Below are 18,055 nucleotides of genomic sequence, written 5' to 3'. Positions count from 1 at the left end.
GGGGGCCATGGGGCTGGGGGGAGAGGCGGGAGCGGCGGGAGCGGCGGGGGCGGCGCTGCCGCGGGGATCCCCGGGACTTGTAGTGCGGGATGGGAGGGTGGGGTTTGCGGGGATCTGGGCACCCATGGGGGCTCTGGGGGGCACGGAGGGGTGCTGTGCTCGTGGGTAAGAGCTGTGCGGGGAGATGGGTCTATATGGGCATGGCTGGGTGCTGCAGGGCACAGGGGTGGGTTGCGGGATGCGGGTGGGTGTTTGGGGTATAGCTGGGTGTTTTGGGCATGGCTGGGTGCTGTGGGGCTCAGAGTGATGGTTTGGGTACCTGTGGGCGGCTCCGCAGTAGCATCCCTGCCCAAGACGCTGAGGGATGCAGCACAGAGCACCCCCCACCATCCTGCAGCTGGGGGGAAGCGCGGTTTGGGTGACCCGGGCTCTGACAATGTCGCTGGGCACTGGGGACAGCTTGGGAGGACCCCGGCCCCGTGGGGGTCCCGGGGCGCTGGCTGGGATCTGGTTTTCCTCGGCACCATCCCGGGGCTGAGGTCTGTGGTACCGCATGTTCGGGGCTGGGGGGCGAGCAGCGCTCCCGGGGTCCCCACCCGTCCTTGGGGAGGCGAGAGCGCCATGGGGAAGGGCTGCGCTCTCAGCCAGCAGAGAGATCAGTCTAAATCTGTCCCTGCCTTGGGTTCGGTGCCAAAAAAGCCATTAGGGAGCAGAAGAGGATTTATTCCCACGCTGGGAGAGCCGGGGGGTGGCCCCGGGTCCCGCAGAGCTCCCCAGTGTGGAGGAGTCCTGGGCTGGATGTGGCCGGGACACGCTGGATGCTGCTGATGGGTGGATTGGAAACAGCTTTAGGGGGATTTCTACCATGGGAGTGGGGGGCTGTGGGCATTGGGGATCTCCCTGGCACCAGGAGTGCTCGCTGTGCCAAGCACCACCAGTCCTCACTTTCCCCATCCCGGTTTTGGGCGCACTCCTGGGCTGGTGACCACACACTCCATCCTCGGCAGCTGGGGGGGGTCCTCTCAGCCACTGCCAGGAAGGACAAATCCAAATCCCTTGGATCCCATGTCCAACCCTCCCACCCAAGTGCCCAATAACAGTGCTGACAGTGCTAATAAAAAATCAATAACCATTTATTCGATACAGCTGTTTCATACATACAGTACAGGGAGCGCCTCGGCGCTGCTCGGAGCTGCTCGGACAGTAATCTCCAACTGAGGATTTGTCAATGATTAACAAAAGAACAGATCATCACAAATCGGGAGTTTATTATAAGATAGTTTACCGTTAAAACAATTTTATTTTTTGCAAATAAACACTTTTTAATATATATATTTATATATTTATATATATGGTTACAAGTGATAAATTGAAAATTTTTTTCCTTTTTTTGTGGTTTTTTTTTTTCTGTTTTAATTTTTTCCCCAAAATACACTTATGCACTAATAACTGGCATCGACGAGAAACATTCGGATATGCCGTGGGATGGGTGTCACGAGGAGAGAAAGAAAAGAACAAAATGCTCTCAGGGTTCCTGGGGGTGGGAGATGCTCCAGGCTCGGGCAGCTCCATGCACTGGTGTGACACAGCCAGCCTCACCAGAGTGGGTCTTGGTGCCCAGGGTTCCCCACTTCCCCACAATCCAAGCTTTCCATGACTTCCCACAGGCTTGCAGCCCATGCTTGCTCCCATGGAGGTTTAACCCTTTCCCTGGGGACATGGGTGATGGCATGGTGGGCTTCCCCAGCAGTGGAGGTGCAGGACCTCAGTGTCACAGTGCCCAGGATGAAAAAATCCCCAAATCCCACGGGTGATGGGATGGAAGGGGACAGGACAACTTGTCCCCCATCTGGTGCCACAGCCTCTGCCTGTCCCTCTGGATCAAGGTGTTTTCCCCTCTGGCACTGCCACGCTGGGAGCACCTGAAGGGGCACAACCTACTGGCCCCAGCAGTGACACCACTTGGCCCTGCTGGCTCACCTGTTGTGGCACTGGCAGGTGCTGGGGATCCCAGCATTGCTCTGGAACCTTCTCTGGACAAGCAGGAGAGTAAAGGATGTCTCATGGAGAAGGTGTGTGGGGGGAAACATGTTCCTCTCTGAGTGATGACTAGTGGGGAAAACACCTTTTTGGGGGAGAAAAAGCCCTGAAGATTTCACTTTCTCATAGAAATTCCCTCCCGACCATGGTGCTGCCCTCACTGGGGCTGTGAGTGCTCTGAGGGTGGCAGGGACAGCCCCAGCACCAGGACCACTGCTCCCACTGCCTGCCCTGAGACCCCAGATGGTCCCTGGTGTCCCTCCAGGCTGGTGTCACTCTGTGAGGCCACTGCAGCTGTCCCTGCTCCTGCCAGACACTCATTATGGAAGCAGAGGTGCATTTTGATCTGGACCTCACCATGACCCCCTGAGCTGGCCCTTTCCCGTGTCTACCCTGCCCTGAGCAGCTCCCAGGGCTCCCCGCCTGTGGAGCACAGTGCTGCCAGTTAATTTAATCAATGAGAAGCCAATTAATTGCATGTTAAAGAGAACAGAGTCCCAGGCCATGCCCAAGGGGAGACAGTGAGGATTGTGTGGTGACCATCCAAGCCAGCAGGCCGGGCCACCCAGATCTCCCTTCCCTAGGCCAGGGCGTGGAGCTCTTCGGGGGACTTCCCTCCATGGCAGGACATGATTTTGGGATCCAGAGGCTCCCTCTGCACCCTCACAGAGATTTCAGTGCCAGGCCCACAGCTCTGCCCGTGCTCCCCTTCCTGCTGCTGCCGCCTGTGAGCTGTTCCAAGCTGTCCTACAGCTCCCAAAGTTCTCCCTGTTCCCCAGGGAGGCAGGATCTACCCCAGTGACACCATCCAAACATGATCTGATGAAGTGCAGGCAGCGACCAGGCTGAGCTGCAGTGACTAATTAAGCTTTCTCACTAATTGCCTCGAGGCCCAGCACAGCCAGCAATGCTCAGGCAGTTCTCTCAGCTGCAGGCACGTGCCCAGCTCGCCGGGCAATGCAGAGGGTGGGTCCAGGTGCCAGAGCTGTGGACGGAGCAGGAGCCCTGGCTCCCTGAGAAGCCACCCTGGCTTCAGCCACCCCTGTCCTCCCTCTCTGGCTGGACTCACCTGCCAGTGGAGGATGTTAATTGTGACTGGGCTGCTGCTCGCAGCAGGGAAAGACACCGAGCCTCTGGTGGGCGACAAGGAGCAGTGAAGGAAAGCGAGGACTGAGGTTTGAATTGATTAAAGCAAAAGCAGAAGCTCCCCCTCTGATGCCTCTTTCCTGGCTCTGCATAGGGGAAAAATCAATTTAAGGTTTTCTGTTGTGCTACTGAGAGGAAACGTGCCCATTTCCCAAGGACCGAGGTAGCCTGGTTTTGTCTGGAGATGGGCACACCCCGGTCCAGGGATGGCTCCCCCGGGCTGGAGCAAGGTGTGATGACAGTGACAGCAAAGAAGAGCTCCAGGGAAGAGCACAAGCAGGGATGGCACCACAGGGACCTGCCACCCTCAGGAGGGTGGTCAGGAGCTCAGATGCATCTTTGGAAGCAGAGACTCCTCCTATGGTGGGTCCCAGCCCAAAAGGACAAGGGGAGTGTGAGGTGCCTGGGCAGCAACTGGGCTCATCCTACAGCAGGACCCATGATTGTCTCTCGATGCTGTCCCCGTCCCTGTTACACAGCTCCTGTGGCCACAGCTGGGGAACCGAGACTCCATTCCTCCCTCCTGGGCAATTGGCACCATCAGGATGGAGCACACTGGGACCCTGAATCACCCTTGGATGCCCCCAGGCCGGGGAGCAGCTCCTTGGCTGCCATCTCCCCCTGACCCTGGCACTGCCATCGTGTCTCTGCCATCACAGCACTCCAGGCCCGGCAAACACAACCCCAGCACCGAGGCACAGCTCCCTCACTGCACCCCCTCCACAGCTGCACTGCCACTCTCCACGGTGCCCACAGCATTCCTACAACTTCCCATTAAACCCTTTATAGCCTGACCGGCCGCAGAGCACCCCCTCTCCTGCTCACACCTCCCAGCGTGTGTCCCAATCGCTGCTCCCTGCCCTGCCCGTGCCTCGCAGACAAACCAACCCTGCCGAGCCCTCAGCACCGCTCCCTGCCCAGCACCTTCCCCTGGACCCGCGGCTGCCGGGGAAGCGCTGCCGACTCCCCCGCACGGCAGCATCCCCCGCCCGGCCGGATCAAACATCTTTGGAAACACCACCCGGAGCTGGGAGGCTGCTGGGCAGCTCCCCCTGGAGCAGCACGGAGCCGCTGGGGAGGGTCCCTGCCCACGGGACCCCGCTGCTATTGCACTTCTCTTTCGCTCAAGCGTCACCAGGTTGGCGCAGGGGAGGGGAACCACGGGCCGGGGGAGGCAGCGGGGCCCCACCAAGGGGTATGTACATGGGCAGGGGGTGGAGAACGTTCCAGCTTCCTTGATCCTGTTTGTTTTCCAGTGTGAAACAAGGTCCGTGATTTGTTTAAAGTGGTTAACTGGTATTTTCTGTCTCTCTTTTTTTTTTTCTTTTTTTTTTTTTCCTTTCTTTTTGTAAAAAGAGGGTGAGAGGAGGGTGGGGCAAGAGGAGGTGGGATGGGGAGGAGGGGAAGTAAAACTGGGAGAGACCCCCACCCTGTTACCCTGGGCTGTAAACGAATCCTCGGAGTCGAGTCTCTGAGCTGCTCATTTCTCGGGCATCTTGCTGGCTCCTCCCTTCCGCTGGCTCGGGGGCTTGAGGGCGAGCTCGTCCCCCTCGGGGCTGCCCCGGGAGCCTTCCCAGTGCTCGAGGGTTTTCTTGTGATTAGTCTTTGTTGCCACGCTCTCTCTGCCCTTCGGGGACATTTCCGGAGGCCTCTCCTTGGGTTTTCTCCCCCTTTTCTTCCCGTTTGTGCTTTTTTTTTTCTCCTCTTTGCTGGAAGAAAGCTGTTCCCTGTTTTTCTTTTTCCGGCTGGCCTCTGAGGAGGTTCGGAACCAGTTCTGTGTCCGTGGGGTAACACGGGGGTTAGTGACAGTCCTGGGGGCAGGCACTGGCACCAGCACGCACACCCCGAGCCTGGCCCACCCCTCACCCCACCGGCATCACCTCTCTGAGGTCAAACTGCTCAGGATGAGCTGCTGCAATGAGCCTGGGGGTGTCAGGGACACCAAGGTGGACAGGGAAGAACCCCCCAGGCTGACTGGGAGCTGTTAGTCAGCTCTGCTCTTAACAGAGATGGATGGATGGATGGATGGATGGATGGATGGTGGGATGGATGGAAAGGGACAGCCCAAGGATGCGTGTGTCAGAGCAGGGACCAGCCCAGGCCAGCTCCAGCTGTTTCCTTACCTCCGAGTGAGCCTTGATGATGTGGTACTTGACGCCGCTCTCGGAGCTGAACTCCTTCTGGCACAGGAGGCAGCGGTACTTGCCCACTGAGTGCTCCCCCTGCAAGACACAGCAGCTCCTGCAGAGCCCAAAGCACCCCAAGGGCTGGCCCTCCCCTGGCCCTGACCCTCTCATGACCTCAAAGGGACACAAAATAAACAGACACACCAGACCTCTGCCAGCCTCGGTGCTGGGCCAGGAGCTCAGAGCCACATCCTCTTTCTGAGTTTCAGTCCATGCCACTCGTGCTGCTGCCTGTGTGTCCCCAACATCAGGTAATGGGGCCATTGACTCCTGTCCTCACTATCAGCAGATCTGTGATCCCCTGGGACTGAGCCACCATCAGATTTATGTCCAACACTCACCTCATTTTCCTGTTACATTGTCAAAGAGCCAGGGTGAGTGCTGGATTCCTGTCACAAGCACCCTGGTGGGATGACAGATCTCCCGGCCCGGCTGCAGGTCATGGCACGTGGGAGATAATGGGCTCTCTGTTGACGAGGGGGTTATGGATGGGCCCCTCTGGGCCATATATTTCCTCCCTGGGAATTTCTCCATAGCTGTAAATCTCGAGTCAGACAGGTCTCTCATTTCAGGAGAGGACAGGCCTGGCTTCAGGAATCCTTGTGCAAATCCTTGATGCTGGTGCATCAATCCCCACTGAGGATGGGGTGCTGCCTGGGAGCAGCCTCTGCTCTTTCTAAGGCTCTGTGTATTGCAACAGTTCTGCAGGATTTTACAGTGGGAATCACAGACCAGTCCTGGAGGGGCTGTGATTTATTTATGCCAAATTTGTTGGCACATGTATTCAAAGTAAATCCTCTCCCCCAAGGGGAAGAATCCTGCTGATGGCAGTGTGGGGGTCGCAGAGCAACTCCCCATTGCTGACACCCAGTACCTGGCCCCAGCTGTGCCAGATCCAGAGTGTGCAGCTCTGTGGTTCATGGAAATGTTCATGCAGATCCTGGCTGCTTCCTGTGCATGGAACCAACCAGAAACCAGCTCCATTTTCTCTCAGAGAAGGAGCTGTCCTAGTCTTCTGTGTTTGCTCTTTTATCCTGCATAAATCCAGCTTCTCCTGCTGGATCTCTGCAGCCCATTTTCTAAATGATCTCATTAAGGGCTGCTGTTCCAGCTAGCGCTGGAGGAGTGCAGGAGTTGGTGTTTTTAATAACCACGGGGTATGTATTGGAGCTGCCTCCTGGAGGCTCCATTCAATGGAAGCTGCAGCTGGAAATGTTTCAGGGTATAAAGCTTTAGCAGCTCTTACTTGGTTCCAATTTGAGGGACCTACACAGAGCTCCTGATCCCTCCCCTGGGGCAGCTGCAGGGCACTGGAGCTCAGGGCTGCTCCAGCAGGAGGGCACTGGTTTCTGCACAGACCAGCTTCCAGACTCAGCTTATCCCAGGAGGCACCACACCAGCATCCCTCCAGCTGGGCTTCCAGAGGGGCTGTAGGGCTGCCCAAATTGATGGAAGAAGACTCCTGATTCCCACCTGCCTCAGGAAACATTCAGTTTCCAGCATCCAGCTCCTTGGCTCTGAGCTGCTGTGGCTGATGTGTGGTTGTGTGACATGCTGCCCATGCTTAGCCAAGGGCTTGTGAATGATCTGGGGGCTGCAGGGACTGGCTGGGCAGGGGCTGCTGTGGGACAAGAGGACATGAGGCAGGAGAACTGCTGTGGGTGTGTCTGGAGCACCTCGTGACACTTTGTGTGTCAAGAGGTCTGGGCTTGGGTGAGAAGCCTGTGTTGTGGGACCTTTTCTGTATAACTGGAATAGCAGCTACATCCCCTCCATCCCATCTACTCAGCTCAAGCCTCTCTGCCTCCATCTGCCTGGCAACTCACTTGGAGCAGCACTGCCAGCCAGAGCTCCAGCAGCCACCATCCTTTAACCTGTGCCATTGTCCCTTGCCTTGCTCCTTCCAAACCAGCTGGGGGGGGAAGAGAAAATCCAACACCAAAGCCACTCTGAGAAAAGGGTGTAAAAGGCAGGACCTACCTTGTTGCAGTTGGCCAGGTGAGCTTTCAGCCCCGAGACACTGGAGTAAATGGCTTCACAGCACTGCAGGAAAAAACAAAGCAGGGTCAGACATGATCCCCCTCATCCCCTGCCTTCCTCTGAGCTGTGGCCAGGAGCCTGCCGAGCCAGCACGGCCACCGGCCCAGGCTGAGCAGTGTGAGGTTAATGCTCTGCGAGGCGCCCGGGGCTCTGGTCACACGTTTCCCATTAGTGCTAATGGGAGTCATGTGGCCACATCCCTCTGCAACGGGCTGAGAAACGTCTCCCCTCAATGTCTCCGTGGAAAACCTACATTTGTGAGCTGTCGGGAGGTCCTGCTGGGCTACAGGAGCTCTTGGAGCCACAGCAGAGGCTTAACGGAGAGGAGAAATCACCCAGGCAGCAGCATGACCAGTTTCTGAGCAACGTCTTTTCCAAGTACCTCTGTATGACATTAATTAGCCAGCCTGGCTCCCCTGGCCTTGTGGGAACTGCCTCCTTCAGAACTCCCATTAGCAAGGCTTTGTTTGGGACGATAAATCCAGGCTCAGCACCAGGGTGGGGTTCACCTCTCTGTCAGCTCGGGCCAAGGCTGTGTTTCACAGGGAGATGAGGCACACGCACCATGCCCTGAGGTCCGTGCTTGTCTCAGGGCTTTAAAAAGCTTGGCTTAAATCTATCTTCACTTAACTCTGGGAAAAGCAGGTTCTCTGCATCAAAAGGCTGTGCAGGATGTGCAGCCTTCACCCTGCCAGGATCTCGGGAGCTTCCCAAAGGCAGCTCCAGAGCTCAAACTGGGCGATGCTGCACCCTCAGCCCAAGGGTGGCCCTGTCCCCAAGCCTGGTGGCTTGAGCACACAAGGAGGATCACAAAGGTGGGACATGCTTTAACCAGACACAGCAGCAAGCTCAGGGAAAGGAGGTGAAATGAGTGTCTGAGCATCACTGTGATCAGGGGCCCAATAAGAACTATTTTTGGTGGGTTACTGCCCCAAAAACTCCCCCTTCCTCCTGCAGATGGAGACCAGCCAGCCCACAGAAGAACAGACAATCCTTACGTTGTTAGGACAGTTGATGCGGCCCTTCTCCTTCACTTCATTCTTCCAGTTTTCCAGCAGCCTGGGATTGAGCTTTGGGAGCCCTGGCCGGGTGTAATTGAGCTGTGAACAATAGCAGTTGATTAGCAGAGCTGCACACCCCAGCCCAGTCCATGGTCCTGCCTCTTCACATGGGCCTTGCCCTGCTCTGAAGGGAACAGGAGCTGAGAACTACTTGGGAGGCTTCCTGAGATGCCATTCTCCCCCTGGGCACGCAGAGCAGGGAGGTGCCTCTGCCCAGTGCCCTGCCACCAGCGAGGAGTCCCTGGCAAACAGGAGAGGAGGCTCCTGCTCCCGGGTCCATGCCCGACCTGGCCTTTTGGTGCACAGCCCTTCTGCCATGTTCTATAAGCAGGGGAATAAACAACCCTGCACACTGGGCAGAAGGGCCAGGGGCCTCCATGGCTGCCTTCCATGGATGAATGGGCACAACCCGTTAAACAATGAAAGGCTCTTGTGTCTCTGCCTCTCCTTCTGGCAGGGCTGCTCCTTCCAAGTGCTTTTAATTAGCGCTTTATTAGCGACTTTGAGGGTTAGCATAGCAGGCTGGCCTTCCCAACTCCAGTTCTGCCTGTTCCTGGCCCTACCTGCAGGGCTGCTCCCAGCCTGACACCAAGCCCTGTGCCAGGGTCTGCAGGGGACACGGGGCTGTGCAGCCACACCAGCACAACTGCCAGCCCAGCCTGGTGAGCTCTGCTAGAGCCAGTGGGTGTTGTTTCAGTTCTGAGCCCCAAACCTGAGTGGGAGCAATGCATGGTGCAGGTGTGGGTACCTGAGCACCTGCCACTCTGCATGGGCACCTCAGAGCATGGGACCCAACTGCATCCCTGCATCCATGCTGGATGGAGAGGATGCACAGCCACAAGGTGCTTGCAGAGGTGCAAACCCAGGCCAAACACTCCCCGAGGTCCTGGAGCTGGTGGTTTGGAGGCAAAAGCAGGCTGGCTGGATTTCTTTTCCAGCTGTGACTTTTCCTGAACATGCTGATAAAGCTGCAAATCTGCATTTGGCCAGCTTGCCCCAGCTGTTCCAAAATGTCCCTGCAAAGGAAAGCTTGGATTGTTGAAGGCTCAGATGCCAGCCCCTCCTTTCTGCTCAGACTGAAGTGATCCATGTGCCCCTGCAGCCCTCCCCATGGCACGTGGCAGGGCACAGCTGGGTCAGGGAGCACTGGGTTCCATGTGAGGGGCAGGGGCACAGGGCCTTGCGAAACAGCGCTGTGAACAGTGCTAAGGACGGATGTGGATGTGGAAAACTCCCCCGAGCCCCAGTGCCGCAATTCTGTCATGCTTCGCGGCTGGGGGAGATGCCAGCAGAGCTCTTTGAAGCTCTGGGATGGTGCATCTACCAAGAGCTTGGTCCCCAGCCCAGGGAAGGCAATGCCACCTCCAGGGTAGAACACAGGAGTCCCTTTTTGCCATTGATACTGAGAGCCAGGATGCCAAACAGCCTCCATAATTAAAACCCAATCAATCCCATGAATGAGCAAACATTAACGGTAACCGCACACAGCCCCAGCAACAACCTCTCCCTCTGCATGTCCCCGGGGAGGAGGCGAGGGGGGATGTTCAGAGATGTGGACTCTGCTGCTCTGCTTTCCCACTCCAGAGAAAAATCCCTCCCTGCTCTCCTCCAAGAGTCCTGCACAATAACATGCAAATCCCATGTCTTCCCAGGGCGCTGCGGTTCTGGGAATGTCAAAGTCATCTTTATGTCTCTATTAAGAGGGAGCCCCAGGCATGGAATATTTTATATTTTTTTTTCTTTTCCATTTATTTTCCTCAAACAGCCTGTAAGTGAAAATTTTCATGGCCAAATCATTAAACGACTACAACTGGTTTTGGCTACAGCCCATCTCTTGTGAACAGTTGAAGGATGCTGGGCTGGGAAGGTTTGTTTCCTTTGACTGACGGTTTTATTTAATTAACTTTCATATTTCAATCCTCTCTGCTCCCTAGACAGCTCTCCCCTTCCCCAAAATATATCCCAGTAAATGAGAACCATGCAGGACATCTCAGCTGATGAAGCCTCTGAAGCCTCACTAGGTCTCCAGCACAAGGTACAGTTCTCCCTTCATCCTGTGGAAATTGTGGGTGATGCCGTGAAGGCAAAATGCACCCAGGGGTGCTGGGCAGCAGCCAGGTCCCACTGGAGGGCCTGCAGAGCAAGGGGAGGAAGGGTGGACTCAGCCCCACAGCTGGAGCTGGGATCCGGTTTGGCCCCTGGTGCCATGAGTCTGCAGGGCTCAGCCTGGCTCCTGCCTGCATTGCAGGGCCATTGTTTTGGGGGACAAACCCAAGCCAGCCTCTTCTGCTCTGGAATTTATCCTGGTTCCAGTATAAAACCTCAAGCCTGGAGATGGCTTTTCCCCTTTAGCTTTATGACTGGCCTATGGCTGCCCCTTGCTCCTGATCCCTGACATCCCACGACACCAAACTCCACGGGGATGTGCAGACTCCATGGCTGCCCCTACTGACACTGAGACCCCGAGCTGTGGGGAGGCAAATGGAGTGTCCATGTATCCCAGAGTGGAGCTCTGCATCCTCCCTGTGCGGCACAGCTCCTGCCTGGGCTGCAGGAGCCCAGCACAACCTCCAGCACCTTGAAGCAAGGAACCCCACCTCAAGCTCTAGCAAGAAAGCGTCACACTCTGAAACAGTGGAATATCCACAGCACTTTCTTCCCTTCTGCCTCTTGGATTCCTCTTCCCTCTGCTCAAGGAGGCTGTTTCTCATCCCCCACTACATGCCAGAGCCCACTGCCATAAGCTGGGAACCTGCAGCCTCAAGGCTGCTCATGGCAGGCGACAGCCCTAGCAAAGGCCAGAGGAGGGTCGGCATCATCTTCACGGAGCTTCTGCAGAGGGGATTTTTCCCAGAAAAGCAGCAGGGGTGTGCCCTTCCCCATCTGACATCCCCAGCAAGCGGCTGTTGTGAAACACCCCATCTGTTTCAGCTTATCTGGAGGCAAATAAAGATCGGCGCGAGAAAATAAGACTCCAGTGTATATTTAGAAATGCTGGATTTGGTTAGCAGAGACTGAAGGCAGCGCAGGGCCTGGGATGGAGCAGCAATCGTTTATTCTGCTGCCATTGCTTTGGTGTGAAGGAATCCATCCTCCCGGGGAAAGGCGAACGCATCCCACCACAGGCCACCAACGGCATCCAAAGCCAGCATCCCTCTGTCCCTGTCCCCAGCTGGGACCAGCTGCCACGTGGCCACAGAGCAGGGGCTGCAGTGGGGCTGTGTCCCATCGACTTGTGCCTTCCCCTGGGAAAAGGTTTTGCTGCCTGGAAAAGGGATGGAGAGGGGTGGCTTTCTTCATCAGCTTCCTTGAAATCAGCACTGACTGCTGGGATGATGGAGAGTTCAGGGATGGAGCTTGTCCTGTGTTGCAGGGAGTTTGGGTGTATCCATCCACCTCTGGCTACAGACCTGAGCTGGGAAGCATCTGTCCCTCTGGAATCCTGGAAATCCCTATGGCTTGCTGAAAAGGTGAAGGAGCAGCTGCAATCTGCTGCTCATCCCTGACATCCCACTTCTCCCCATGTCCAGTACAGTGTCTGCAGGCCCAGTCGTGCACTCCCAATGGCTGGGCATGACTCAGGGAAGAAGAGGTGGTGGTGGTGTGGTGGCTTTTCTGGAAATTCCATCAGTTCCCACCAGTCCCAGTGCCCTGGTCAAGGTGAACTGGTGTTTATCTTCCTGCTGCTCCAGTGGCTCTGGGCTGTCAGTTCCCTTAGGGAGGGCCACCACACACATGTGGTGGGGTGGTGGCACAGGGACATGGGGATGCTGCTGGCTGCTCTGAGCCTCCCATGTGGCACAAGGCTTTCCCACAGGCAGTTCTGTTTTGGGCCCATGAGGTCAAATCGGGCACTTGCTGGGAGGTTTCTTTCTACCCCCTGAACTGAACCAGCTTGTAAAGGCAAAGCAGTCCTGAGCAATGCAAACCGTGGCTGAGCAGAGCAGCTCAGAGTGTGCTGAAGTCAGCAAGCTCTCACCAGCCTGCCTGGGCAGAACCTGCCTCCCACCTCCTCCCAGCATTGCTCATCAAGAAAAAATGTCATAGACTGAACAGATTATAAAGTGTTGTCAAGGGAACGTGACAGTCACTGCAAGGCGTACCCAGAGGCACACGCACGGCTCTGTACGGATTCACCCACTACACTGACTTCCTCCAAAATCCATGTGGGATTTCATGCAGGGCCTGAGGTCTCTTGATCCTCCAACTCAAGAGCCTTGTTTTGCCATCTGGGAGCTGATCCAATTCCCCCCTTTCCCATCTTTAATGCAAAACTGCTTCTGCCAACCTCACAGTAATTCTTTGCTTTTTAGCACTGAGAAGGGGCAGAGTTAAACTTAAACAATCAGACCCTGAACACAAGAAATGTCTCATTAAAAAAGCCCACCAGCACTTCATGGAGCAATTGCACCAGTGCTGGGACCTTTATGATGCCTTTGTCAGCCTGAGCATGTGCCCCTGGTCCAGGCCTGCGGTCCTGGCTGCTCCCTCAATTCAAAAAGAAAATACCCAAAGTCATGAGTAAGGGAACAATTCCAAGTGGAAAGAGAAGAATGCAAGAGCTGAGACAGGAGAGGGGAAAAGAGAGCAGCACACCTCTTCTCTCCCAGTATCTGAAATGAAACAGCTACTTTGGGCTTGTTTTTTTTAAAGTTATTAATGCATTGCAGCTGAAGTCATCTGCAAACCAACAATGGCAACACCAAGCGCTGGGGAAATAAAACATTTGCAAGCAGTTCTGGCCCTGAAATGCCCAGCTCTGCCTCAAGGTGGATAGCAGTGCTGCAGCTGAATCCCCTTCTGTGCCAGCGCCTCACTGGGATGCCAGTGGGGGTAAAGAAGCTGCTGGTTTGTTTCTGTGCTGGTTTTCCAGCTGCCCACCATATGCAGACCAGAGGTGAGCCAGGCTTAGCTTCTCTGGGTCTCTGCAGGACCATGGTGGCACTTCTGCTGAGCACACACAGGTGCCAGGACAGCATGGGACAGCCTGTGGGAGCAGGAAGGCATTTTGGTACAAGCTCTGCTCTCCTGCCATCCCTTTTCCTGGGGTGACCACCATCACTTCTCCAAGCTGGCTCTGAGACTTGGGCTGGTCTCATGGCTGGGGGTAGGTCCTCTGGGCTGGGACTGTTCACACTCTCCTGACGCACTCTGATCCTCACTTTCATCTTTGCAATGTGCCCAATATCTTGCCAGAATGAATTTCAAAGCACTGGACGAGAGATGCCCAACTCTTCAGAGCAGGGAACAGGCCTGGCACCTACCTGCAGTCACCTGCTCAGGAAACAGGCTGCACCTCATGCAGAGACTCTGCATTGAGTCCTGGCAAACAGAAAGAACTCCTATTCCCTCTCTTTTTTCCCCTTTATGCTGAAATGGTTTATGATTTACTGCTGCTTCATTGCTTTTACAGTCCAGAAGGAGCATACCTGAGGGAATTTTAGCTTTAGTACACCCCCAGGAATAATCAAGCCCTCCCACAGGCAGAAGGGAGGTTTGGTTTAATGTGTACTCACTCCAATGCCTACAAAAAGCTCAAGCCTTTGGGGCCCTGTGCAAACCCCACAGCACTGCTGCTGGAGCTTGGGGGGCTCAGTTCTGTCTCCACTCACTGCCTTCCTCTGCTCCCAGCAGCACTGCTCTGGGATGCTGCAGGCCTTTTACCTCCAGGAAAGCTTCTCCCAGAAGTTAAGGAAGAGATGTGGAAGGGAGGGAATTCTGCCTGGGGCATCTTTGCTCTCTGACAGCACAAGGGAGATGGTTTCAGATCTGATCTGCTCTCTTCACGTGCTCCTCTTGGCTGCCAGCCTCTACTTCCCTGCTCAGCATGGACCAGAAATGACCTCCCACCCCAACACTCTCGGGGCCAGACCTTGATCTCTTCCCAGTGCACCTCTTCCTCCAAAGGGCACAGCTGCCTGCTGCTGGGAGCCTCCAGACCACAGCCGCTCAGCCTGTGCTGGGTGGGCTCTTCAGCAATAAATCTGCCATCACAGCTAATTAATTTAAGGCACAGCAAGTGAGACATGTGAGCCCTCAACCAGCTGGGGCCAGGCTGGAATCCTGGAATCTCCATGTGCAGCTGGAGCCAGGCTAGAATCCTGGGATCTCTGTGTACAGCTAGTGTAAAACCAAAAGGAGAACTAAAGGCTGCTCACCCGCTTTGTTTCAGGCACCAGGTCATCCTTCATCCTCCTTTTGGTCCAATCCCTGGCCAGCTCATCCTCTGCTATCTCCTGGAGGTGGAAGACGGCGACTTGGGCTGACGTCCGGCGGATGCGGCCGCTCGGGGTCCTCTCAAAATCTTCTACAGGAGCAGGCTCTGGCTTCACCTCTGGCTCCTCTGGAGGCTGCAAGAGAGACAGAGTCAGGGAGGGCATGACAAGTGAGCTCTCCAGCCCCGGGATGGGGATGCTGGGATTTGGGCTGTGTGCTTCCAGGCTTGCTTTGTGCCTCTGCCCTGGAGCACGGGAGCAAGGGGAGCACCCGCCTCCCTCAGCCCAGCAGCAGCCATAGACTGTGTCCCTCTGTGCTCCCACGTGTATAAATGTCTCCAGGTATTAGATTTAGGGAGTGATTAGTGTCGGATGCACTGTCAGTAGGGATCAACAGAACAGAAAGGGATGCTCCCCAGGGATAGATCCTGCCACCCCAGCACTGGCAAGCAGCCGGCGCTTGTGAGGGAGCGGCCTGAGGTCTGGTTTTCTTTTCTGCACAGCATAGATGCAGGGTGGGCTAGAGCAAAGCCCTGTGGGCACTGGGGAAAGGCAATGCTGCTGACCATTCCCATAAAACAGCATTTTTGGAAGGCTGGAGGAGGGTGTACCCTGTTCCCCCCAACACTGCATGGTACAACACACGTGCATGGTGATTTGAGGGAGAAAACGACACCGGCCCGACGTCTGCACCTGCCTTGCCCGGCCCGGCCCTGCCCGGCTCTGTCCTGCCCACGGGCTCCGCAGCTCTGCAGTCCCCCCCGGGGGGGGATGGCCCCGCTCCTCGGGCTGCGGGGGCCTCCGGGGGGCTCACCGAGGCCGTGTGTTCTGACCGCACGTGATAGTCGTGGCCAGCCTTGGATTTGTACTTCTTGCCACAGTGTGGGCAGCTGAACACGGGCTTGTCGGCCTCGGCAAGCTGCTTGCCACACCGCTTCTGGTGGTACTGGTAGCCCATCAGGCTGGAGAAGTTGGCCACGCAACCCTATGGAGATGGGGAGAACGGGAGGGTTAAGGAGGGCTGGGGTTTCACGTGGCCACGTTGGAAAGGTTGGGATGCCGTTTCTCCAGGGAGGAACATTCCCGAGGAGCCCACTCTGAAGAGCAGCTCTGCCAACCCATCCTGTCCAAATGCTGGGGAATTTGACAGTTCCCAAAGAGCCAGGCACAAGCACAACAGACGATGCCCTGGAGGGATGGGAGGAGCTGTGCCCGCCCCGGCACTCCCTGCCCCAACACACGGACAGAGCTCTCTGGACAGACACGCAGCAGGCAGCAGGAGGGGAAGGCACTGGGGAGGGGCTGCCTGAATGGAGAGCAAAGCACACCCGCGGGACAAACCTCTGCCACACGCCTCCCTTACCTGTTCGTGACTTGTCTGCAACCCGCTGGCTCTGGTTTTGGTGTGGTTTGGTTTGGTTTTATGCTGTGCCCAGGACAGGCTGTGCTCCTTCCTGAGCCCAGGAGGCAGAACCTGCCCTCCAGTGCTCCTCAGTCTGCCCTGTGCCCACCCTCCTGCAGGGCTGTCCTGCTGCTGGAGTGCACAGAGCCACTGGGACAGGGATTGGGATGGCTGAGCTAAGGTGGAAACGTTGAGCACATGCCAAGGGATGCCTGCAGAGTACATGTCCCCTTCTGCATGGGACTCTCTCCTTCCACTTTTTCACAGAACGAGAAACAAGAATTGTTCTCGTACCTCATTGGGGCATTTCAGTTTTCCCATCTGCTTTAGCACTTTCATCAGCCTTTCCCGCTCTTCCTGTTCACCAAGTCCAGCGGTTTCCACAGGAACAGGCTGGAAACAAGGAAGTAACAGAAGCGACAGAGTCAACCATTTACTCATGTCCTCTGTGCCAGGAGTGGATGGTAAAGCCCTGCCTTGCAGGGAGCTGCCCTGGGCTGGAGGGAACCTCTCATTAGGAGAGCTGGATCTCCCACTGCTTCACTGGTATGTGCTGGATCTGCTCATGCCTTTCTTGTGATTACACCCAAAGGGCCAGCTGAGAAACCCAGGAGCAGTTCCTGCACAGAGGATTCACCAGCAAGACTGAAGAGCAGGAGATTAAGGCACAGGTAAAAGACAAGTCACAACTGGTAAGCATGGGACATGTAGAAATATAGTTATGCCTTGCCCTGGTATCTCAGAGATCTACAAAATTTATTCATGATAAATTTTGTGGCTGCTTCTCCCATGCACGTTGGAGAGCTAAAGACCAGATTTTGAGATTCATGCAAGGCAGAACCCATCAGTCCCAGATTTGCAGGCACAGTTTTGGAGGCAGAGCTTTGCCACTCAAAATCCACCTCACCATACTCACCAGATCTTCCCCATGTTGGGATCTGAAACCCTGTTTCATTTTTTCAGTCCTCTGCTCTACTTATCAGGATCAACAGGAGCCTAACTCACTACCTGAGGAGGAAATGCTTTCCTTGGCAGGAAGGGGAAGGCCACCATCCAGGCTGAGCAGTGTGTGAAATGCTCCAAAGATGGATCCCTCTTTTACAAAGATCATGGAGAGAGGACTTTTGATGGATGGCTTCCTCACCTGCATGGAGAAAGGAGGCACAAGACGAGCACAGCCCAGCTCCCTTACCTTGCTGACGTGTTCAGCCATGGTGTGGTAATTCAGCCCAGCTTTGGACTTGAACTGCTTTTTGCAGTGCTGACACTTCAAGGCATCCTGCAGCTGAAGGAATTAAAGGCAAGTCACCAGACAGGTCACATCCTTCCAAGGGCTGCTGCTGCTGCTGGTAAGTAACCCCATGGGTGGCTGTTGCAGCAGTAGCCACTGGTGGGACCCAGCAGGCAACACAGCACCCCTGTTTCCCATCCCAGGCCCTATCTGCAGCTCAGAGCTTTCTCTCTGTTGTCCTGGATACTGTTATCAAACCCACATGCCCCAATTTTTGGAAAACATTCCATTTTGGATTTAGATTTAAAGCCTCACTGGCTGAAAACATCTGGATCTGGTGTCTTACTCTTCCTGTTAAAGGGTTAGAGAGAGAAGAAGCTTTGATCCACCAATGCCAGTGGACTGCGCTCTGCAGTCCTGTTAAGTAAGACAGATTCTGGCATACAGTGCAATTTCTGGGTGCCTGGGCTGTGTGAAATTAAGGACACAATCACAGGAGGATATTTTTTACCTCTCATTGCCTGGCTGTTTGACCCAACTCAGCCTCCTGAGTATGTGGGGAGATGCATTAACTGCACACCCTGAGGTACAAGGGGCACTTGCACAGTGGGTGAACAGATCTTGACTTTTGCTGGGGCAGGGACCAGAATTTATCAATTCAGGAGGTTCATGCTCTGGGCACCAAGAGACAGAGTATCTCTACAGGGAGCCAGTGCCTGGCCAGCCGTGGTCAT

The 18,055-nt window shown here is 55.6% G+C and overlaps 1 protein-coding gene across 7 annotated transcripts in view; it reads right to left on the bottom strand.

The window, feature by feature from the left end:
- Positions 1 to 1,112: 1,112 nt before the first annotated feature.
- ZNF512B (zinc finger protein 512B) overlaps positions 1,113 to 18,055 on the bottom strand; it is a 25,904-nt gene continuing 8,961 nt past the window's right edge. For 2 of the 7 annotated variants that reach the window (XM_005422170.2, XM_031057968.1), the window contains exons 9-16: positions 17,283 to 17,375; positions 16,385 to 16,483; positions 15,386 to 15,673; positions 14,632 to 14,823; positions 8,411 to 8,512; positions 7,353 to 7,415; positions 5,310 to 5,408; positions 1,113 to 4,960 (exon numbers count right to left, since the gene is read on the bottom strand). In XM_005422170.2, coding sequence (XP_005422227.1) covers positions 4,667 to 4,960; positions 5,310 to 5,408; positions 7,353 to 7,415; positions 8,411 to 8,512; positions 14,632 to 14,823; positions 15,386 to 15,673; positions 16,385 to 16,483; positions 17,283 to 17,375 — 1,230 coding nt within the window. In that variant the 3' untranslated portion in view covers positions 1,113 to 4,666. The remainder of the gene's footprint in view (positions 4,961 to 5,309; positions 5,409 to 7,352; positions 7,416 to 8,410; positions 8,513 to 14,631; positions 14,824 to 15,385; positions 15,674 to 16,384; positions 16,484 to 17,282; positions 17,376 to 18,055) is intronic. The other 5 variants (XM_031057971.1, XM_031057972.1, XM_031057969.1 and 2 more) reach the window with 3 other exon arrangements.

Source organism: Geospiza fortis, unplaced genomic scaffold (assembly GCF_000277835.1).
Source record: "Geospiza fortis unplaced genomic scaffold, GeoFor_1.0 scaffold188, whole genome shotgun sequence".
NCBI classification, from domain to species: domain Eukaryota; kingdom Metazoa; phylum Chordata; class Aves; order Passeriformes; family Thraupidae; genus Geospiza; species Geospiza fortis.
This window is presented reverse-complemented; position numbering and strand designations above follow the sequence as displayed.